The 23753-nt window shown below is 36.0% G+C and overlaps 6 protein-coding genes across 11 annotated transcripts in view; 4 read left to right on the forward strand and 2 right to left on the reverse strand.

The window, feature by feature from the left end:
* LOC109541158 overlaps window positions 1–959 on the forward strand; it is a gene marked incomplete in the record, with an annotated part of 7621 nt that extends 6662 nt beyond the window's left edge. Inside the window, 1 exon segment of the mRNA XM_019909928.2 lies at window positions 1–959.
* Window positions 960–1650: 691 nt separating this feature from the next.
* LOC109541190 lies at window positions 1651–4399 on the forward strand. Its single transcript, XM_019909977.2, has 3 exons — window positions 1651–2597; window positions 2655–2949; window positions 3007–4399. The coding sequence occupies exons 1-3, from the start codon at window positions 1765–1767 to the stop codon at window positions 3295–3297; spliced, it is 1419 nt and encodes a 472-aa protein (XP_019765536.2). The 5' UTR covers window positions 1651–1764; the 3' UTR covers window positions 3298–4399.
* A 1894-nt stretch (window positions 4400–6293) lies between these two features.
* On the reverse strand, window positions 6294–8373 carry LOC109540934 (arfaptin-2). Its single transcript, XM_019909486.2, has 3 exons — window positions 7883–8373; window positions 7340–7827; window positions 6294–7283 (listed from the first exon to the last, which is right to left on the reverse strand). Exons 1-3 carry the CDS (start codon window positions 8223–8225, stop codon window positions 7131–7133), a joined length of 984 nt encoding a protein of 327 aa, XP_019765045.1. The 5' UTR covers window positions 8226–8373; the 3' UTR covers window positions 6294–7130.
* A 26-nt stretch (window positions 8374–8399) lies between these two features.
* LOC109540935 (mitochondrial import inner membrane translocase subunit Tim10 B) lies at window positions 8400–9084 on the forward strand. Its single transcript, XM_019909487.2, has 2 exons — window positions 8400–8653; window positions 8708–9084. Exons 1-2 carry the CDS (start codon window positions 8630–8632, stop codon window positions 8966–8968), a joined length of 285 nt encoding a protein of 94 aa, XP_019765046.1. The 5' UTR covers window positions 8400–8629; the 3' UTR covers window positions 8969–9084.
* A 1062-nt stretch (window positions 9085–10146) lies between these two features.
* LOC109540931 (hrp65 protein) lies at window positions 10147–18917 on the forward strand. Of its 4 annotated transcripts, XM_019909481.2 has the most exons (7): window positions 10147–10526; window positions 11023–11181; window positions 11711–12968; window positions 13030–13049; window positions 18573–18625; window positions 18678–18765; window positions 18818–18917. In XM_019909481.2, exons 1-6 carry the CDS (start codon window positions 10356–10358, stop codon window positions 18694–18696), a joined length of 1680 nt encoding a protein of 559 aa, XP_019765040.2. In that variant the 5' UTR covers window positions 10147–10355; the 3' UTR covers window positions 18697–18765; window positions 18818–18917. The 4 variants fall into 4 exon arrangements, with proteins under 4 accessions (XP_019765040.2, XP_019765038.2, XP_019765039.2 ...); XM_019909479.2 differs by lacking the exons at window positions 18573–18625; window positions 18678–18765; window positions 18818–18917 and adding an exon at window positions 15100–16843; XM_019909480.2 differs by lacking the exons at window positions 18573–18625; window positions 18678–18765; window positions 18818–18917 and adding an exon at window positions 15100–16843 and having other exon boundaries at window positions 11026–11181.
* On the reverse strand, window positions 18889–23744 carry LOC109540932 (ceramide kinase). Of its 3 annotated transcripts, none has more exons than XM_019909484.2 (9): window positions 23463–23744; window positions 23006–23227; window positions 20687–20896; window positions 20503–20631; window positions 20220–20450; window positions 20020–20164; window positions 19799–19957; window positions 19589–19747; window positions 18889–19530 (listed from the first exon to the last, which is right to left on the reverse strand). In XM_019909484.2, the coding sequence occupies exons 1-9, from the start codon at window positions 23575–23577 to the stop codon at window positions 19449–19451; spliced, it is 1452 nt and encodes a 483-aa protein (XP_019765043.1). In that variant the 5' UTR covers window positions 23578–23744; the 3' UTR covers window positions 18889–19448. The 3 variants fall into 3 exon arrangements, with proteins under 3 accessions (XP_019765043.1, XP_019765042.1, XP_019765044.1); XM_019909483.2 differs by having other exon boundaries at window positions 19799–19975; XM_019909485.2 differs by lacking the exon at window positions 23006–23227 and having other exon boundaries at window positions 19799–19975; window positions 23463–23717.
* Window positions 23745–23753: the final 9 nt, after the last annotated feature.

Consider the following 23753-nt stretch of genomic DNA (forward strand, 5'->3'; position numbering starts at 1 on the left):
AAAAATAAAACTGTGCTTCCTTCAAGACTATTTGCTTGGTCTCCATTCTAATCACCTCTAGCTTTTCATCAAGATATAAGGCACACACGACGGAGCACAGTTTTTATTTATTTCTATAAAATAAATCCCAAAACCACCCCCAAGTTGAAAATTGCTGTAATAGTGTTCAAGCAATAATACTGTTTATAAGTTAAGCACAACTGTTAGCGTGGTACTTAAAGCTGCTACAATTCTGCAAAGATTTATTCTACTAGAAAATCTAGCAGTGTTGCAAGCAGAAGTAGTGATTTTTTGTCCAAACCCATAATAATCAATTTGTTTTGATATAGACTACTACTTGAAATGTATCTTTGGTAGTAATGCTTGGAAAGGTTTATCCACGGATCAGTACAACAGTTGTAGATTTCCTACATGCAGATACGTAAAATCAAATAAATATCACTTAACATAGCAATATTTAAGTACATATAAATTTTCTATTTTTAGGTATAAAGTACAACATGTGCAGTAATTGGCGGTGAATGGAGTATTGGGTTTATTGGACCAGCATTTTGCGTTGTTTTTCTATTATGCTCAAAATCAAACCATCTAGCGATACTCCATTCAGCATCAAATGCTCCACCTAATTTCAGTTATTTGCATTGAAATGCATCATATGTGAATTTCAGGGAAGTTAAATTGTTATTGGCAAATACCAGGCTTATCTAGTCGTTGTATGTAGTTTAACAACATTTTCAATTGGACTAAAGCTCTCAAGATTAATCACAATGTCGCTTAAACTTTGAATGCGCTTTCGTTGAAATCAAAGGATTTGCGACTTTCTAAGCGGTCTTAGATTGAAAAGTACCTCTTGAAATCTAGATATTTGATAAGAAGCGCGTATTATAAAAATATTTGTAAATAGGATATATTGTTAAAAGTTTTAAAGTTCGCCCAAATAAAGCCTTTTTTCTCTAGTATTGGAATCATTTGATTGTCCCCAATTGCCTTAAAATGGTGTAAAGCCAAACTTGTTTTTGTGAAAACCTCCACAAAAGACGCAGATTAAAGTTATCAAATTGTGAAAAACTATCAAAAGAGATAGACTTTGGAGGCCATGCCTTGAAACTAATGGGTTTTTCGGGTTTTTAGGCCGTCTGATGCTGCCATCTGAACAGTGTTAGCGCTCAAGCAAACCACTGCTGAAGATGCAAGCTACTCGCGCTTGCGAAAAACCCATTAGTGTGAAAATAATAATAATCTAAATTATGGAGGGATATCTTGATTTTTTTCTAAATTAATACGAAAATTTTATTGAAAATCGAAAAAATCTTTGTAGGCGGCATTGAGCCGATTAGCTGAAAGGTCGGCGGTCTGCTTGGCGCCAGTTTTCCCTTTGTCAATAGGGTGTAAATCTGAACAACCCCTTATCTAAAAACGGTTCAAAAATCAACTTTTAATTTCATGGGCGATATTTTGCTAGATTGATGCATGGTTTTTCACTCGCATCGAGTTTAAGCTCCACCTGGATCTCGTTAGTTGGTCCGCGTACTTTTGGAGAACTTAATTAAGTTTGTATTGTCCATCATGTACAATGGCGACCGGACAATCTCAATAAGTGTTTATAGGGCTTTCCGCGATTTCCCTTGATGAAGCGCTTGCGTTAGAGCAATTTTCCGTCGATTTCCATCAGTCGGTCGACGCACGGCGAACGATTGATCCAAAATGTGAAAAACAAACCATATTCTAACATTTGTGCCTTTCTAATAACTTTTCATTGTTAAAATGGGGAGAAGACATAAATGCAAACCGCGTATAATTCCTCAGCAGGATAAGAGAATATGCGGGTGCATTTGTTTCTGCCAGTTAGTGCTAGTTCTAAGTTGTGTCTCCCTTATTTATTTATCCGTAGCTATTTATACACCAGCCATCAAGGCTTTCAAGAGTGGTTTTCAAGAAATACCAGTTATGTGCCAAACTATTAATACGAGCATGATAAACAACTGTAGCTGGGCATCCTGTGGAGAATGGTGCCTTACCAGAACCTCTGGATTTTGCCCTCAAATCCATGCCACCGCTAGACACAATGGCACGATAGTTACTTTCACTAACTGTATTGCTTTCAGTACGTCGGTATGTCCACCGATAAATTGGAAGTCGCTAAAGAGGTACAACTGCAACAACGGTACCGAATGCGCGGTACTGAAAGGCGTCTTCAACTGCTCTCTCGGTCATTGCTCAAACCTGTCTCAAATTTACGATTTCCAAGATTGCCATTACAAGGCTGATGGATTTACAGTAGACAGCGACAAGGATAATGCTAAACTTAATGGTTTCTTTGAGTGCAAAGGCTCCAAATGCACAAAAATTAAAAAACTGTTTAGTTGTGATAGAATTTGTAAAGATAATGTTACCACTAAGGACAAAAACGTATTTATCCACGTGGACGATAGCATTCATCAAGCCCAATGCGAGTTCGCAGTGGCTTCGACCAAAGCTAATGGTAAGGTTGATGGAGAAGCTATTGAACCAACGCAATTTTGGAAGGAGGAACCCGGAAAAATTATGATGGTGTCTTGTTTCGATGTTGAATATGATCACGACAACCAGACGATCCTGTAAGTAGCGTAATTTGTTGCGCCATTCCCAAGCAGTATGTTATCGATCCATTTCAGCGCAACAGATTGTATCAACGGCACTCTATTTGAAAGGAAAATCCTGCCCCAGCCTTTCTCTACCTTCAGACAGTTTTGGAACTTAACGGGAAAACACATCGGAGTTGTGGACCCTCGGAATGAATTCGTGCCATCCCAAGCATCGTTAACCATATACAACCATTCCAGACTTTACATTAACTTAGACGGCTGTGTTAACACCTTAAGGGGGGAATGTTACAATTTTTTACTTTCTCATGGTCGGGACGGGAAAAACAAAACGGCTTCGAGTAGATATCCATGTTTCTACAATAAGGTAAGATAATAAGGTAACTTGCGCGCTAACTGAAAAACAACTTTAACCATTTTGCAGAACAATTCCTTTATGGTCATCGCTCGCTTCGACTTGGCGAGCACCAAAAGACACTTAATTATATCTGCAAGCATACCATTAGTTCTATTTGTGGTATCTTTTGTCACCCTCTGTACCATGATGCAGTCAGTCAGAGTTGATGATGACGCAAAAATGCGATGCAAATACTGTTTCGGGAGCTCTGTGGATGATAACAACACGGATCTGACGGAAATGATCAGCAGATATGAGATTTCTTCGCCCGAATCCGATGGGCCAAGCATTGAAAAAAGAAATAACGAAACCACCTAACTCCAAGCATAGAGGTTTTGTGTTCAAAACTTTATACAATTGTTGATTCTGAGATTACAGGGGAACTTTACTAAAGGCCGATGAAAATTTGTCGGGATTTGCCCGAGTGATCGGTTACATTATTAGTATCTATCTATATTGCTGATTGGTCGATGACCAACAAAAACCGACATTGAAAATCGGTATTAATGTTTGAACAACGAAAAATTTATTGCCATGAACGAATTAATTTTTTTTACTCCACTTTACAATTGGACATTTTTTCAAGTGGCCCTGGCCACTGATCGGAACTAATCAACATACTTACATAAAAACGACTGCAAAAGCTCTTAAAGTAAATATAAATTAAACATGTATTTTTACTGTAGGTGTGATTAATATATGATAAATATTACGATCCAGATAACTTGTCATTTTCTATATCGTTGTTTAAAAATTTACTCTATTTTATTAAACATATATTATAGTCAAAACTTACGCTTTATAAATTTTAAAAGTATACATGTATCTTCTATTTACTAAATGTTTACCTAAACGTTTATAAATAAGGCTCATTATCTGAGTGTATTCATTTATGTACGATTATTGCAATCTATAGAATCAAAGTTTTACCATGTTAAATGTTCATTTCATGTCAGCTTGTTAACTAGCTTCCACGGATATTTTTTAAAAAATCTGCTAATTGTTTGATATCCCGTAAAAATAATGGTGATACACAAACCTCAACAATAATTTAAAAAAGCCAATCATGATTCAGATGTGTATAGATAATATGCATTTAGCTTCAAAATCTGAATGATTTTTTAAAAAACCAGTAACATATATATTAAAGTGACTACATTAATGTCTGAAATATATTCTAAATGCATGTGTAAATGTCTTACCGATACTAGTAGGAACAAGTATAATTTAGTTTACTCTTTATATCATTTATAAAATGCACATTCATTGATTCATTATTCCAAAATTCAAAAATGTACATATACAGGGTGTACGGATATACAGGAACCCGCCGCGATCAATATATAGCAAACTGTAATTAGGAGAAATGCGGTCTAAAATATTTTCAAGATGGCCACACTTCCGGTTATACCGGAAGTAAGTATCAACTTGCTTATTTTAAATGGAACATCCTATATATTATTTATATAGATATTATAAATTTTTGGATTCTACTCAAAATTCTAAATACATTTCATGTACAATATCCTATACCTAAGTCTAACCGTTTTTTATACATTTGAAATTATAATAACAAAAATATAATAATATATAGGATGGTCCATTTAAAATATTTTTGGCCGCTGACCTCGGCACAGTGTCCAATTTTCAAATTTCTGCTAATTACAATTTGCCATATATCGATCGCGGCGGTTCCCGGTGGGACACCCTGTATATTACGTATGATAGGAGTATCTACATGTTAGTTATGTAAATGTGCCTTTGTAATTTATTCCAGCCTCATTGTTGTAACATTTCCAGGTGTTTGAAGTATCTATATACCTACATATTTAAAATGCTATTTACTGTCTATTGTGATTTTGGGACTAACTATTTTAGGGGCTCAGGTTGCAGTAAATATCCTTCTGCCCGAATATTTTCAAGCAGCTGATTTTCTAGCCGTCTATTATAAGTGCTGGGCAGCGCGATAAATGTTGCAAAACTGAGACTTTCAATCAATTTACAGCTTCATTCTCTCTGGTTTCTTATAAGAAAAATGACAACTAGATGCGATTAGACTACTCGTGAATGGGAAAATAATTATTTCTGTGAAGCGGCAGGAAGACATTCTTTTCCACAGCTAAAATTCCAAAAAGCAATGGCCGCACAAACCTAACGATTTTGATAAGATATTTCTCTCTCGTTCGTTCGTTTTCTACATGTACCTAAGTCTTCTACTTACTACATTATCTTGGTGTTTTCCAGATATTTACGAAACTCAGATGGTTTCATATCCCACCCTAGAAAAGCTTTACTAACGTAGTTGAAAAGTTTGAACATCTCATACTTATATACAGGGTGATTCTCATGAAATACGAACACACATTGTGCGATTTTGAGGGTTTTTTATCACCCATGTTCACACACCAAAAACGTCTACAGAATTTTTGGAAGCTGTATTAGAAATTTATCTGAAATACAGGGGTCCCGTAAGCACATGATCAAAAGGGTAGTGCGATATTCTTTGGATCAAAACTTTTATTAACAAAAAATGTCTGGTTCCTCTGCTATTGATGCTCAAAATCCTTCAAAAAAATTATCTTTCTTGAAATATCGTGCAAAAGAATTAGATGATTCCATCCACCAAATTAAAAGTTCTGGTAGTTTTTGTACCACGACACAAAAAAATTCACCACTTGTCCAAAACGGTAGAACTCGAATGTTTCATCAAAATATGAGTCTTACATAAGAACAAATTAACAGCGAGTTTCACTAAAATGCGTCTTATCATTCTCCCGATATTTCAAAAAACATAATTTTTTTGAAGAACTTTGACCATCAATAGCAGAGAAGCCAGACATATTTTATTAATAAAAGTTAGGTCAGATCGTCTTCTTTTGATGCAAAGAATGTGCTTACGGAACACCCTGTATATGAAGGTGGCATTAAAATTGCCCTTGTTTTGAACACATAATTTTAAGACTGGGGCCAAAATATGGGTCAAAAGCTTTTGTGAAATGTGTTCCTATAAATTGTCTTAATAGTTCTATTATTAATATTCGTATAGCGTATAGCAAGTATATATTTAGTGCCGATATTGGTGGATGTATTTAAAACACATAGTTGTTAGTCGATAGTGCTTCGTGTATTTATGTTCTATGTTCTAAATAAAATATTCTACTTACTTTTTTGCCATCTGTTACTTAACTACTAAAAACCGCAAATACTCACCGCATGTAGAGGTAGTAAATAATGGAGTTATATAATTTATTAGCTCTAAACAACAATATCCAGACGAATGTTTCTATGGAGGGTAAATGATTAAAACGAAGTCATCTAACTGAAATTATTATATTCAAAAATAAAAACGCTTGATAAAATATAAATAACAAAAATGTTATAAAACATGACAATGAATACTATTTTAGCACAAAACTATAACAGTAAGTAATTCGAGTAATTAAACTGAAAGTATTAGAAAAATTCTTAGTACCTAAATACGATGTACATCTTATATTCTAATATGGCAATGCATTAAATTAAAGCTTGAAGCAGGCAATTTGAATTAGTCCCGGGACTGGACTGAACTGATCTGCAGGAATGCGTTGATGTTTTGTGTTGATGATTAAATACTGCCTAGTCCCTTAATGATTATTACATTAGCTGATCAATATGCTTTTAGTTGTAAAAGGAAATAAATAATTCTTTTGGTTGGTTTATATAATATTGTCTATAACTTGCACATCACACACATTAAATAGTCCTGCATAGATTAAATAATATAAATATATAATTTAATAAATTGTCAGATCAAACAAATAATAAATCTATGATTTGCTGTTTCGGAACAATAATCTTTTTAAATCTGCAAACATGAAAGTACTCTATGGAAAATGGTTTTACCTGGTAAAATGAATGACTAGATAAATGCACCAAATTTCAACCTTGGTTCTTACTAAATGCAAAAAACTTGAAGGAAAAAGTCAAAAAAATTAATAATCACAGCAAATAAGTACCTATCTAACTACATACATCATGGTTAAGATCCAAAGTAAAAAAAACTTTATCAATAGTTGAGATTCTTGCATAACTGAACAATACTGGTATATTAGTCAAAATGAATAAAGGCATTTTTTGTGACTAAAAATCATTGAAAAACCATCAGACATAAGCTATTGTTCTAACCAAGAAGGGTAAGCTGAATTGGGTGCCTTCACCTTAATATTAAACTGTTTTAATGTAGCCTCCAACGCCTGTTGGTTTCCAGAGAAATATGCCGATATAGCATTGTGAAATAGAAGCAGTTGCTTGTGCATTACTTTAATCTGGAAATAACATAAAAGCTGAGTAATATAAGCACTTTAACTATCCAAAGACTTACTCTATTTTCATCTAGGAATTTCATTTTAATGGCAACTTCGCCTCTCAGCTTCATAAAGTTCTGCCTATGCAGTTCGTAGCCTTGCTGTGCCTCCTCTAAGCCAATAGTTCCCTCAGGTTTAGTTGAAAGTGATTCCAGATCTGTACGATAGGCATCGTATTCGATCCTAGCAGCTTCATACTGTCTAATACTTTGTAAAGTGTCTTCAATCGTTTTATGACACAGAGTGTTCACTGATGAAGTGAAAAAATTTAAAGCACCTAGAAGTGTTTCGCCATTTTTTGTTAAATTTCGTTGAGTCTCAGAATTATACAGAAATTCTTCTTGCAACTCAGGAGACTTTTGAGCAAGATCTGAGAAGGCTTCCCCCAAGGCGTGCTGGGTTTGGACCACATGATAGAAGTGACTTGTTAGCGCTCTGGCTAAACGCAAGATATTTATATATTTCTTTTGAGTTTCACGCAGCTGATCGATCTGAGTCTCAAGTTCTAAAACAATTCAAGTTTTGGGGACGTCTACGGGGCATTTTAGTGAAAACATTACCTGCATCGTGCGTTCTGGCCGTTTTTCCCAGTTTCTCGAACATCAGTTGCTTTGTGCATTTATAAGTGGATATAGACCAATTCTTGAGGTTCTCAATTCGGGAAGATGTTTTCAGAATCGTGGCTTCATTGCTTTGAGTAGGCGATGAGGGAGTAAGAATGGCTGGCGAGCTACTGCTGTTGGACAAAGTGTTGGGTATTGAGCGAGAATAAGCCGTAACTCCCGAGTGTGTTGGATGGTTGTTTTTGCTTTCTTGGGCCGGTGTATCCTTTAGCATGTCATGTATACTCGTTTTTTCGCCAGGTACTGAGTTTGAATTTCTTATCTGAGAGTTTTGTGACATTCTTGAAAGCCTTTACAGACGAGTTACTGGTTTATAGTATTTGAAAGCAAGTTAACTGTTACTTGCTTATTTTATCTGCAAAAAGCTACTCAGTTGTCTAAACACCAACAAAAACTGCTACAAATCAAGAAACTGTCAGTGTCATCAAAGTGAATTCCAACCTATTATTTTACTGACAGCGAAATGCACAAAATATTCCCAGGGGGGATGTTCTGTGGCGAAATGGATAAAGATGGTCAAAAAAGATATGTGCCCTTTAAATAAGTGGCTCATTTTTGTCTAATTTTATTTATTTTGTCTGGTCTCCACCTTTTACTACTCTTTGACAGTGCTCTCAGAGATAAGATCTGGACCTGTGTTGAACAACTGTAGGTAGAGGTTAGCAGCCTTTCTAACCAAGGAAAATGGACCCCGGAGCAGTAAGAAACGTGAGTAGATAATTTGCTATATTAAACAGGAACAATAAGCTATTTTATTTGCAGTTTAAAGACTTTTTGCAACTCTACAATGAAATGACTGAAATGTGCTTCCAAAGGTGTGTTGTGAATATACATGTAAGAAAACTGGATGCTGAAGAAACAACCTGTGTGGACGGCTGTGTCCAAAAATTCATCACATACAACAATAAGCTGATGCAAAACTTTGTTAGGGCTCAAAGTGTGCTACTGAACAAGAGAATAGCAGAGGCTGAACAACAGCAAATATCAACCGAATTACAATCAAAAGAACTAGACACATTATAACCCAAAGGTATACTAATAAGTTGTTCTATGGTATACTAACAGCTCAATGATTGTCGCACTAGAGCGAAGCTGTACTAGGTTTTAGCACTATTTATTAGACACATACAAAAAAGAAATTTTATTTTATTTATGTTTGTCGTCGAAACCAGCAGTAACGTCTGGATATAACACAATGCCGGTAAAGGCCTGCGAAATTTTGTTCAGTAAATGCCAAAGGCAGCGTTCACAAATCATAACAAGATTGAAAAAAAACTTGGCTGGTTTGGGTTTGAATTGCGATTTTCCCATTACATACATACATTACATGAAGATCTTCTGGATCTTAACAGGCAGTGCAAAAGTACGGGTCAACAATTTTGAATTACAAAATAATTAAACTTGTTAAAACAGCAAATAGTCTGATATTTTTTTTATTGATTTGTATTGATTATTATTATCTTTTAATCTAACTATTATTCTTGTTATTATTAACTTAATTCCGTTGCATTTTACGGCTTATATAAAAGCAGGACTTGCAAGACTATGTATGCAAGAACAAGATCAAAACCAAGACTTGCTCTTTTAGTCAAGAGAAAGTCTTGGTCTTGCTTTGCTCATCACTAATTAGTTTGAACATTTTAGAAAGTTTTTCACAATTTAACAAGAAGCAAATATGTAAGTGTAGTGTTTGTGTTGTTACACGTAATCAATCGTGAAAGGCATTAAACAATCCCTGTTTATCCAATAAACTTCATAATGGCGTACGCAGGACTTCATTTTCTCCTTGTTTAAGTAACTTTCCAAAGGGAAAACTAATAAAAACGTATATACTAGCCATAAACGCTAGGCATATGTAAACAACCCGTCCATAAACAAAATTGAAAATTTTAGGTTAGTTTGTGTTAGTGTCGTTGAATCCAAATGATGGATCCATGACAGGCGTTACTGCGATGAGCCACTCTTGTTAACACTACACCTGTGTTGCCAGTTTGTTGGATTTCTCCGTTAATTCAAGGCGCCAGTGGCCGTTGCAAATAAAACAAAATTATTACAGACCTTTAGCATTACTAGTACATTTATGTGTTCCCGTTAATTCTTATTTAATATACCATAATGTTAATTTTTCGCTTTTATCTCATTAATTAGTAAGGTCCCCACAGCACAGTACGTACAGTATTGCTGGCAACACTGAGCAGAACCTTTCACCGTTGCGTTCTATTTCCGGCGTGGCTGCGTTCATCGTTGCTGTAGAATTTTCGTAATTTGCGTGGCGTACGGGTCCAATCGCCATTTATATTTTACTTTAAAGTGATCGTAAAGGTGTGGATATCCTGGAGTGTTTGTGCGCTTGGAACAAATAATACTGATTCGATTAAAATTGTTTTCGTCCTTGGTCTAATTGCTGGAAATGGCCGAGCAAGCACCAACTGAAGTCAAGCTTCAACCCCCAGCCAAACAAGAAACACCCGAACAGAAGAGTAATGGACGGGAGTCTCTTAACTTTACGGGGCCACGGCGTGGTCGTGGTGGAAGCCGTTTCAACGCTGGTCCCATGGGTCGAGGTGGAGGTTATTCAAATGTAAGTACGCGTTTCCGCCATTTAAACACGGTGGTTTGTCTTCTGTGGTGTTAATGTGTATACGTTCAACGTGACCAAAAACCTAAAAATCGCTACAAGAAAGCGTTTTAAATTTGTCATTTTATCCTTCACAAATGTTCCTTCAAGATGTCAGTTGGTTATAAAAGCTTAACACTAAACGGATACAAAAATGGCTAATATTCTGCCAATGAAGTCGCATTTTCATTCTAGGCACCGGTTGCCAGGCCTGGAAATATAAACAACCTCGTGTCTTGCGCTTTTGCCTAAAATCAATCGTCTGGTGCATTTTGGCTGCCAGTCCTGGCAACACTGGACCCTTCTGGTTATTCTATTCCATATCTTTGTCTTTTATCGCTTAAATGTAGAATTGTGTTGGTTCCGCCATTTTGTATACAGTACTTGGTGTAGGGACGTTTGAGCGCTGGCTGTGATAACGTACATTAAATTTTAATTAATTCTAAATATGGCTGAACAGCAGGCCGAAGCTCCCAAAGCAACTCCGATTGTTGAGAAAGAACCTGGCGAAACTTCGAATTCTAGCAGAGATATAGAACCTGCTGGGCCCCCAAGACGGGGTGGAGGCGGCCCAAATCGCTTTAATAGCGGGCCTGGACGGGGATTTGGTTTTAGAAATGTAAGAGAATGCAATTAAATGCTGCTTCTAGTTGTGCACGTTGAAAGCCATGAGTCTAATCTGAGAGCGAAAACTTCCAATTACGATTCAATATCCAATGTCCTTTTTTCAGTATGTGTTTACCAACAGATTCTATAACGTTCGACCCAGTTTCTTCTCAAAAATCTCTGAGAACTGCAAACACAGCTTGCACAGCGAAAGGCAGCCAGAAATTTCAATTTCATAAATTATAATTTTCTAATTAAATACCATACTTATAGTTGTTTTTCAAAACCGAAAATGTGCGTCGTTTCTGGCTGGTCGCTGCGGTTTAATACGTTTGAAATTAAAAAAATTAATTGCAGCACCTTTCTAATCCGCAAGGAAACCACTTGAGAACTATTGTTTAACGCCTCGAAATTTGCTCATCGTATAGTAGAATAATTTTTCCGGTAATATTTTATCGAGCACTTTTAGTCCTATTGCAAAACGTAGCCTTTGTGAAAAAATTTCCAACTGCAGGAATTGGCAAATTAATGTATGGTTTCAGAGGGGCCCTGGGGGCGGAGAGAGGGATCAAATGAACCATCAAGACTTCAAAGGAGGCAGAGGACGTGGAAGAGGTGGTTTCCGAGGAGGGCGTTCAGATCAGGGTCGAGGAGGAAATCAAGAGGAACAAAGCGGCGAAGGAGAAGGTGGTTTCAGGCCCAGAGGACCAATTGACAAAGTTGCTGAGAGAATTAACTCATTCCAAGGACCTACCTTCGATTTGCCTCCAATTGATATGAGTGAAAAGAAATTTAATGGCAGAAACAGATTGTATGTGGGGAATATTGGAGGCGAGGTGACAGAAGAAGACTTAACTGAAATGTTCAAGTCGTATGGCGAGACTGCCGAAATATTCTTAAACAAAGATAAGAATTTTGGCTTTATTAAGTTGGACTATCACGCAAATGCCGAAAAGGCCAAAAGAGAGCTCGATGGAACATTGCTGAAGGGCAGAAGTTTGAAGATCAGATTTGCTCCTAACAGTGCAACTATTAAATTGAGAAATTTGACGCAATTCGTAACTAACGAGTTATTGTATCATTCTTTCCTTCCCTTTGGCGAAATCGAGAAAGCGCATGTGTCTGTTGATGAACGTGGAAAACCTACCGGTGAGGGTTACATTCATTTTGCAAGAAAATTCTCGGCAACCACGGCCATCAAAAAATGTTCAGAAGGTTGCTACTTCTTGACAACATCTCTACAACCAGTCATTGTTGAACCATTTGAAGTTGTCGATGATGTTGACGGATTCTCAGATAGAAACGTTACTAGAAAACATCCGGAATTCATGAAGGAACGTGACCAACCACCAAGGCTTGCGCGCCCCAATAGCTTTGAGTTTGAGTATGGTCAGAGGTGGAAGGTACTCTATGAACTCCATCAACAAAAGGAAGAAGCGTTGAAAAAGGAGTTGCAACTAGAGAAAGAAAAACTTATTGCACAGATGGAATATGCTAAATACGAACATGAGACGGAAATGCTACGAAACCAGCTGCGGGCCAGGGAAATGGACAAAGATCGTCAGAAGCGGGAATGGGAGATGAAGGAAAGATTGGCGGAAGAAGAACGTGTTCGTCAAGAAGAGGTAATGCGAAGACAGCAGGAGGAAATGGAAGCTAGAATGATAGCTGCGCAGGAGGACATGAGAAGGCGACAACAGGAAAACAGCCTCTTCATGCAGGCGCATAATTTGGACAACCTCTTGGATCAGCAAGAGCAAGCTTATGATCAGCCACCATATGGCGCAAATTCTGAACATAGTAAGTAATTCATTCATTTTCCTTACCAACAAATCAGACTGATAACTATAATTATTTTCAGATGTGGGAGGAATTGACGAGGTAAGTGTTTTTAATTTAAGTTTAATGTCATTTCTATAGCGAAAATATTGCCTGCTTTTAAGCACCGATTTTAAAATTGGCATTAGCTTGATTTCAATTTCCATTCATCAACTACATGACTTGCATTTTTCAATATCAATAGATTCCTAATGTCAATTTTGAATATGTATGTACATCTTACAAGAAAGTTCTCGCTACAGGAGAGTTCCTCCATTCCAAGAAAAACTTTCTGGATTTATTCCAATATACAGATGAAATTTTATTAACATGCCTTACCAATACCTGACAGCGAATTTTAACGATTTTGAAAAATTTTGGTGCAAAAATGTGTTAGAAATTGAGATGATATGAAAACCATATTACATACGATGAACAAACTTTTATGTTCATAAATAGTACCTTGGGATAACTGAGCTATGTTCAATGCTTCATTTGACGCGCATTGTTTTATTACAATCAAAACACCATTTGAAAATAGAACAGTTACACCGGCAGATATTTGGGGTTGGGGCACATTATGAATTTAATCCCGTGAAAAATGCCTATATACAAATGAATCGTATACGAACATATATATAACAGCAGTTTTACATCCCTGAAAATTATGAAAATACTATACTTGAGAATTCTATAAACAATTGTTTGAAACATTGAGATGCCGTGAAGTTTATACTGAGTGTGACTCCTATGGTCACTTTACTTGGATACTTATTGGAAATATTTTGTTTTTTGCACTTTAATTAAGCAAAGCGTTGAAATACGAGCTTCCTTTATTGGTAAGGTCCCTGCAGTGTCTAGAAACTAAGCCTCTGTTTATTATTGATCTGACATTCCGTTCTAATTGCATATTTGCCCATAGTATAGAAGTACTTAACATCTATACAAATGCTATTTTCATAAATTAGTCACTATTCTATTGAACTGCTCATGTAAGTGGTTCTAAAGTACGCTACCCTAAAAAGCTTATAATACCGAGTATTGCATATCAATTTGCTTGGCAATATTGATATAAATGTTACCGATCTACTCGTCTTAACAGAAGTAGACAACCAAAGCCTATGGTTGAACTTTGACCGACCCAAAGAGCGTCGACATTCAATTGCATTAAGGCTTTTAAACATTCACAAAGAACCTAATTTTTTTAGGGTTGATATAAGGAATTAAAAAAAAATGCATTGGAAAATACGTTGCGTAGAATCTGCGGTTAAAATTACGGGAGTTGTTGAATGCCAATGTATGACTGTTGTGAATTGGTGAAAGATGCGTGCAGTAATAATTGAATGCTCATAAATATGGATTACGTCGCATACCGTTTATATGGGGTTGGGGAATGATGATACTAAGCACAACTATTTACTAGTTATTTAAACCGCTTTTGCTCAGATCAATAATAAACACTATACGAGGTATATTAAACTGTTTTCGACATGGTAAAGCAACTATCAGTATATTAAGTAATTTGTCGAGCAATGGGGTTCTCCGCTTAGTATTCTTGAACGTTTTTCCTTTTGATTTTGGGTTGTATTTATCACAATTTGACTGAGCTTTTCGTCTGCAAAAATCAGCATGCCTCAACGTATTACAGGCCAAGCTTTTAGACTATCTACATCTATTTTACAATTTCCTCGCTTGTTCGATGCCAAGCAGATTTAGTGAGTTCATCTTAGACTCTTTCTACTTTTGGTTTAGTGATCAAACCGTGGCAGTCCTGTCTAAACACCATGTTACCTGATCCAAGATTTCCAAGTACCCGAGATTATCCTGATGTGAGCAATTCGACGAAATCATTGTGGTTTTGTGCTTTTTTGTCATTGAAGGGATCTGGGTCATGTGTTTTGCTGTCAGACCTATAGGTTTATTGTGCACCTTGATTTAATAATCTCTCCTAAAATCTCGAATGTCAAATTGGGGGTATAATACATCTAAAAATCAAAGGTAAATGGTTGAAAGGAGGTGGTTTTGAAACCATCCTATTACTGTAACTTGATGTGACGGAACGTCGAAGAAATGATGATCGACTGTAACAAAATTTATTATAATGTCACAACAGGATCCGAAACAATTCATGAGCTCGTATGAGCGTCACAACCGTTACGAAGGACGTGATGGTGGTCAAGCCAGGGCTTCAAACGCCCATTCTGGAAGGGGCCACTGGGTCAGCGATAACAGACGCGGCGGCGGTGCAGACGAATATCAGAGCAAACGGCGCAGATTCTAATTAACCAGTCTTAACCACTAATAGTTTTAAAGATTAATTTTCAGTTCCAGGGCGCCCAATTCAAACGGATATCAAATGTATATCAGTTTTAATGATTCGCATTGTGGTAGATACACCAAAAAAGTGAATTTTCCAACGCTCAAAATCGGGGCTGGACTTACATAAAATTGTAAAATTCATCCTCCACTGAAGAATTTCAGTCATTGGAAAATTATAAATATTGGCATGTACATTGGCTACATGTCAGTGTCCATTGTTGTATAGTTAATATTTATCTTGAAAACGCTACAGTATTGAGTTGCGGTTCGTTTATAAATACGGGCCTTGGATAGCCGCTAAAATGGAAAAGCTTCCGGAAATTTTATTGTTTACTAATATTTATAATTTTCGAACGCCTCAGGTTCTTAATCGAATAATGGAGTAGACCAGTTGCGGAAAACTTGCTTTCTTCATGTGTCTACTCTTTACAGTAGATCAGAGAAACGTTGATCTTCGGTGCATTTGAGTCTAGAAAATACGAGAAAGAATACCGCAAATCAAGCGTATTATATATCTGGATCAAACCTTAGAGAAGAAATATTAGTCTCTATGGATCAAAAACTTAATTTAATCCAGAGACTAATATTTCTCTAACTAACCAGCATAGTCGTCGTACGCATTGAATTTAATAGAAATTTTAACTTTAGTGATTGAAGACTTTTATCGGTAAAATACAATGCCATTACGTTGCTTCAGTCGGCAGCATACTTGGCCCTGCTTATTAAGAATGAATAATCTATTTTTATTTATTGAGGAATACAATTTACAACCCTCAAAAAAATTGTGGTCAGTTGTAGTATTTACACATGACCCACAAATGGACGGTGATTAGCAGTCAAAAAAGAATTTTGTTTATAATACTCAATAGAAGATTGATTTCGGACGTAGTGAATATATTATCGCTTTTGTACGTTATCCTCTTCTTTAATGAGTCGGGGTTGCTCTCCGTTCACATATGAACAGTGCACTAGTACACGTGAAAATAGTTAATTGTTTTATTTCGCTTTATACTCTAGAGATTAATTCTAGTAAACGGAAGGCTATTTCTCGTCTGTTTACGTTTTGGTGATTTACTCCTTTTTACTCTGATGAAAATAAGTTCAGATTATATGGACTTTTTGATATTTATGAATTTACACAAAAGAATATTATTTATTTATTCAAAATCGTAGTTTCAATTATATTATGATCAAACTATTCAGTTTTAATTAATTATTATAATTAACGTAATCGCGTACTGAAGGTAGTAATTAGTGGCGTAAGTTCACTTCCAGTACAGGTTTTTCTCGGGGGTGGGCGCCCTTTTTGTTTTTAACATTTACGCATCAATAATCTATAGAAATAATTTGAAATTTTAAGAGCTATTTAAATAATTTAATATTTCCGCGATCGATTTTAGTACCCAATCAATTGAGTAATTAATTTCAATCAACGGCATTAATGTAAGAACTTCAAATTTAGATGTTTTAGTAGTATTGTGTGGTGGTTTAATATGTATGCAATTCAATATATGACCTACTTACTGTCAAAATAAATAGTGTTATTCGCATTATCCTTAATATTTTCCTGTTTGCAGTTATGAAAATTGGTTGATTCTTCTGCTGGTTGCAAAATTCGCGTCATATTTAATTTGATCGTAGACCCAAACCGAAATACTCATGAATTTTCGAATTCGAAACATTAAGCAAACGACATTTTCGGGTTGCCACTTTCTGAATCCTATGTGTCCATATATGTTTTTTCACTTCTGAGTCACTTCAGCGAGGTATAAGTTTCTACATGACCTGATCTTGATAATACATAACTATTGTACATCACACAAACCATCAGTTCTGAGTGCTTGGAAGAAGGCATGGAATTTGTACTTCCTGTTTTCACTATTTTGTTGTCAGCAAAGTCAAAGACCTGCCGCATTTAACCAACAGAAAACTAATCGTCAATGAATATTATTTATAAATTATTTTTTATTGGGAATGAGGAGAGTAATACCTAATGTATTTCAATCAACAGATGATACATGTTAGTGGTAAGTATGACAATCTAAATATAGTACAATGTATGCGACATAAATCAGTGCACCCGACCAAACTATTCCCCAGTAATTTTTTGCAATTTAAAATTACCACCGAAGTTTATCCTGGAAAATCCGATTCTTTGTAGAACATATTTATATACTGGTTTACAGCAACGAATTGAGATGAGCAGTGCCGTGGAACTTGAAGATTACAATTGAATTTTATGAACATAGAAATTAGTGGTTCTAAGTGAAACAAAGTAACTAGAATTATTTTCCGATACATAATCCCTAAATGCAACTTGCACATCTTCATCGATGAGACACTTAACAAGGAAATTATATTAAGCAATTAATTTTTTGTCATATTAATAGTGTTCTTTTTAAATTAAGGTGCACTCTTTTGACAAACGAGTTCAAGATACGCCTTTTAATTTTTATATTTTAGCAATTGATCTATTATACCATTGGAATATAGGACACAACTTCGTGATTTTAGCCGACTACTTCTTTGAGGTGCGTGTTTATTATAAGTAAAAAGGGAGTAGTCGTTTAAAATAGTCACATAACAACGAATGCATCCATTGTAGCCAACCCTGGCCCAAACTTAAGAATAGGAAGAACAATTTCAACATTTTGAAGATGAAGCACTTCTTTATCTATTGCTTCAGGTCTAATGGTAACATTTTAACAACTAAATAGCCCTTAGTAATACCGTATTAACCATACACAGTAAACTTAGATCAATTATAAGAGCCAGATGAACTTGGTCGAATCTTATTAAACCCGAACTGACCTATTTTAATACCAAAAAAGTTCTCTATTGCCTGCTATGATATGATTAGCTTTTGATTAATCATCTCATACATGATGGGACGATATAAACTAAACAAATTTTGGGTGGGAAAATAAGCCGAAATATACGTAACAGTTGAGAAATTGGAAATATACATGCAAATGTTACGTAAATCGGGTTTATAAACTGATAAAGACGTTCTCTTATTGATGACGAATATTTGAAATGCGCATAAGAAGTGTGTGAATAAGAAAACCACAAAGCAATGCGTGAATAAGAATAACTTGAAAAAAAAAACAATTACTTGCAACAAGCAATCGTAAAATAGATGGGAAAGTTGTATGCAGTTAAAAGTTGAATAGCACTCAGGGAGATCAAGCAAACTATTATGTCTATTCTTTAAGAAAAAATTAAACTGTTTGAAAAGTAAAACTAATCGATTTTTTGGTTCCACAGGGCCTGAAGATCTTACCTCGCTTACTTGGTGACATAGGCACTTTTATATTGCGGTGAGTTTTTTACAGTAAGCTATTTAGTAGCATATTATATTTTTTTGTTTAGGTATGGACTACTCACGTGAGCAAGGTGAAACGCCGGCAATCCGTCAAATTGAATGATATGCTGATTCGCAATGGCTTGAAGACTTCACGTAAGATTTAAAAAGTTTGGATGTATAATTTTGTAAATATGTTTTTTTACAGTATTGGACAGGTGGGTTTTGGTCACAACTCGGCAAGAAGCAGGTTGGTTGAGATAAAATAAAACGCTGTAGTGTTTGTGAAAAATAAATAATTAATTTTTTATTGGCTTTCCGTCTCCCAACCCTTCCCTAGACGTTTCTCTTTATACATATAATATTTCAAATACTTTCATATACGAACAATCTATTGGATGAAAAAATTAACATCACAATATCTGAAAACAGTTAACAATCAAGGATTTTGTTGCAGCAGATTCATTGTGCTTTTCACGGTGGCATGAATATGCTACAAAGAATCCTTCTGTTGGACTGTGAAGCAAAATACTCTTTAAAAAATAACTACAACCATACATTAATCCTAAGGCATAACACCATATAACTGAATTTATGCAATTGGCTCTCGTGTTATTTAAAATTATATGGTGGTAAAAAATACTCTAGTAAAAAGAATACATCAAGCCAATATGACTCAGTTTTATCACAAAGGGGGTAAAGTTGAATGTGATATAACAATGCGCCGGTTATACATTTGCTTGACTAAAATATTGTTGACTATGAGCAATTGTCTTCAACTTAAAATACTCTCAAATACTGATTAATGTACAGTGCAAAAATGTTCCCAGAAAACAATGTCAAATGTTGCAGCATCTGCCCTTGTTATCTCGGACCTTCTCACTGCCGCGGCTAAAAATTGTGAGCAACTGGCATCTAACTCTGCAGAGGCATCCATTTATTAGTGTCTTCGCCTTAATTTTATTATTTCGATGCTTACTTGGCTCTAATGTTTGTTTGATGTTGCACTTCTCCATCGCAGTTCCACTTGCTAGGGGATCCATTATCAGCCCTGAAGCAAAATTCCCTAGCGCTAAACGTTTCCACAAATGGCAAGTCGTCCACGGAAGCATCTTGACTGGATAACCGCAATAATAATCTAACATGTCTAACATTAGGCTTTGCAGTAAAAAAAAATTTTAGTCGTTACCGTAAGTTGTTAAATACTGAGGTATGTTTGACCAATACTAAGTTAACTTTTCCATCCCCTAAGTGGCAATACGGAGCAATGCCCTTAGGGCTCCGGCTGCAGGCGCAGCTAATGTTTGCTCCGCTGACCATGAAGAATTTACCTCGAAATGTCTCCCATCTGAAAATCAAATTCGGTCTAGACTCTTTCTGCAGGTTGAAGCAAAGAGGCTTACAACTCACTTGCAAGTAGCTCTTTCGTGGTTCAGCTTGGCTCTATCACAAATTTGGCAATTACTCTTGCAGTCTTCCTGTTCGGTTTCTTTCTTGTCAGTGTAAATAGCAATTTCACCTTGGTATCCTTTATTTAGCACTAATTTTTTGAAACCTAGTTACGTAAAGTGTAAGCGGAATATTCGGCTTTTTTATCGCAGCCTTCTTACCGGAATAATCATAGCGGTGAGGGCCCATCCACCTGTATTGATCACTATGATAAGCTACGTCTCCCAAATACCCATAGCTCAACACACTTGCATAGAGCCTTAGAAGATTATGCTCATCATAGACCGACACTAAATCTAATCCTAAAGTATCGCCAAATATGATTTGAAGCACGGCTGTAGTGGGGTCTGTAGTACCATGTAGGCAATACGCGATTGTATCGGTACTGCCTCCTTCAAATATGATAAAGGTTCATAAAAATCTTCCAAGTGACCCGAGACCTACCAGGAATAATACCAATGGGTATTTTGGGTTTCGGCAATACCTGATGGATATCGTTCGGGTTTATACCATTTGCTCTACATTCCCGGACAACTAATCCATTGAATAGTTCTGAAACTGTGCCATCGCCTCCTATAACAGGCTAATTAATTCGAATAGACTTCAAACGGGCGTATTTTTTACCTACCAACGCAGGCCACCGAATCGAAGGTATCTAAATTGTGAGTAATTAAAAAATCCCTTATTTGATCCTTCCTCTGCGAAACATTGACGGTGACTTCCACTCCAGCAATGGCAAATAAATCTTTTCCGTACTTTTCGTATATCTGCATTGCATTTTGCTTACCCCCAAAGGGGTTTACGAACAGCAATAGGTGTTTCGGTCGTTTGTGAAACTCTAGAATTGAAGTGGAAACAATCGATTGCTAAGAAAAAGGAGTCCTCTGGAAATGTTTTTGCAATGCAAAACACAACATTACCATTTATACAGTGTGCTTCATAATGACACGTTTTTTACAATTATCCTAGTACTTTATCCGGGATACACTTAATATTTTCTTCGAGTTTGTTTCTGTTGACAATTGTTCATATCCTTATGCCTTAGCCGATCGCTTCTTCAAACATGACGCGTCTTTTATTTGCTGTTATTTAAATTTTTGATAACGGAAGCAACAACAACGRTGGTTACARGCACCATAAAATTGCAAACGAGAAAAAAGTTTCTAAATTGATTGCGCAATCATATCCTTGCAAATAAGCGATCATCGTCAGTGCCAGTCAAAAAAAACATCACCCTATACCTTATAGAATCGTTTACGTATAAATCAAAAGAAAACCGATGTTTAACTGAATCACACTGTATAAATATTTAATGCCAGTCATGAATTAAGCTTATGTCCTTGACAGTCAGGTGAGTGAATTGGAAATAAAACACCATACATATAATGTGAATTAAATTACCAAAACCCCTTCTAATTAAAAACCGTTTGTGCTCAGCACAAAGCCATAAATGGACATGAACTGACCTAATGATAATGTTATTTTAAAGTAAATCTAAAGATATAAAATAGCATTCCTGGACATCAATTAACTTTGAGCAATTACAGTAATTCAACCAAGTTCCAGGCCGCCTTGCGAGCAGGGCTGGATCAAGGGGGGGGGGGCTACGGGGGCACCGGGCCTCGGTTAGATCTATATTGCGGCTTTCCTTTTTTTTTCTCAAAATGTCTTAAATTTTACATAGTTTTCAGTTCAGTTAAAAAACATGCTAGAAGTTTCAGATGTAATGCACTCTTACCTTGGTCTCCCTGTGGAAGGCTCTTATTTTCCAATATACCGGGTCTCAATTTGAAAACTTCCCACCCTTAATATCCCGCCAACGATTTAAGTCGCAAAAATCGTCAACATTTTATTTACAATCGCTAATTTTCTAGTTTAAAGTCACATTTCCGGGTCCTTCAATCCCTCGAGAGGCCATTCGAACAAATAACACTTTTTCCAAGTTTTTGAAAAAATGAAAGTTTTCTCGAAATATCTTAAATTTTACATAATTTTCAGGTCACAGACGCGAGGAATGCATCGAACTCATTGAAAAACATGCTAGAAGTTTCAGATCCGAAATAATACAGATTTTCGGCACATTTTAAGTGTTTTTTGAGCGTTCACGATCTTTAGCCGACGATTTCTTCCATATTATTGACTCAAACACTTTATCAATGCACATTTGTGACCTTCTTAMGTTGAAASGAATCGATTGAGCTCAAAAGACAMGCACGTGAAATTTTGATTTTTGGTCGAAATTTTTCCAATGGTAGGGGTCGATTTTTTGAAAAAATTAAAATTTTCTCAAAATGTCTTAAATTTTACATCATTTTCAGCTCACGGACGCAAGGAATGCATCGAACTCATTGAAAAACATGCGAGAGGTTTCAGATCCGAAATAATAGACATTTTCGGCAATGTTAAGCGTTTTTTGAGCGTTCACGATCTTTAGCCGACAATTTCTTCCTTATTATTGACTCAAACACTTTAAAAATGCACATTTGTGACCTTCTTACGTTGAAAGGAATCGATTGAGCTCAAAAAACACGCACGTGAAATTTTGATTTTTGATCGAAATTTTTTCAATGGTAGGGGTCGATTTTTTGAAAAAATGAAAATTGGCCCAAAAACTTTATAAATGCATATTTGTGACCTTCTTACGTCGAAAGGAATCGATTAAGCTCGCAGATCTAAGGGGGCTACGGGGGCTACGCAATCTATATTGCGTGTTTTATTTCTTTTTTAGAAAATGTTCTCTGCAGGGATCGTAGCCCCGGACCCTAGTTAATCCGGCCCTGCTTCCGAGTGAACATGTGTGAAATGACCATAAAATAGTAAACTATTGAACATTCATGAACACTTTCAATGTCAAAGCATTAAATTAATTAATTGAAAGTAAGATTTTATGTCAAGTATCCAGTTAAGGAAACTTTTATAATAACATGAAGAACATAGGGCTACTCACTTGATATATGATTTTGCAATGTTTTAACCCATGATGCCACTTGCAGCGAATCGTTATGTTTGAGGGAAAGTGATTTGTACAGCCATCTGTCCTCAACTGCCTTTTCGGCATAATGAATCGTAAATTGATTGGGGTCTATCTGCCTTTGCATAGATGGATGAGTCGCTTTTAAATAATTAGGCTGCACTGATATCACATTTTCTATTGGTACAGTGTGTTGCTCTTGAAAACGATTAATGCTTGTTAACGATGTAGAATAAGAATGCGCTTCTAGAGAGTTGTGTTTGGGGTAAATCAAGCAGCATGAAGCTTTTCCAAATAATTACGCAAAGGCATTAGTTTCTCCATGAGTCTCCATCAATAAATGTAAAACAGATTGAAGAGTTTTGTGCACACTGAACAAGTTCATTCGAGGTCCAGCTTGTGTTATTAAAGGAAAGTAATTAGAGGTACATACCGAGAGGTGGTTTTTCATTGTCCCAAACTAGGACTGCCTTATGGAAAATGATTTTCACTTTTTTCTTCCCATTCAAAAAAGTGCTGAGCAACACCGAATTATTAATTTCCGACATGATTTAGGAATACATTGTTTAAGCAATATTGAGCGACTAACCGTCAAGGCGAATTTACATGGTTATTGTTGTTTATTTGCTAAGAAACTTGAAGTTCCGCAAGCTAGAAGGTTGTCACAGTTTCGCATTTTAAAGGCCACATTTGACGTCAAAACTCACAACACATCATTCTTCTA

The sequence above is a fragment of the Dendroctonus ponderosae genome, unplaced genomic scaffold, assembly GCF_020466585.1.
Source record: "Dendroctonus ponderosae isolate FM_Combo_2020 unplaced genomic scaffold, Dpon_F_20191213v2 Dpon_F_20191213_1, whole genome shotgun sequence".
In the NCBI taxonomy this organism is placed as follows: domain Eukaryota; kingdom Metazoa; phylum Arthropoda; class Insecta; order Coleoptera; family Curculionidae; genus Dendroctonus; species Dendroctonus ponderosae.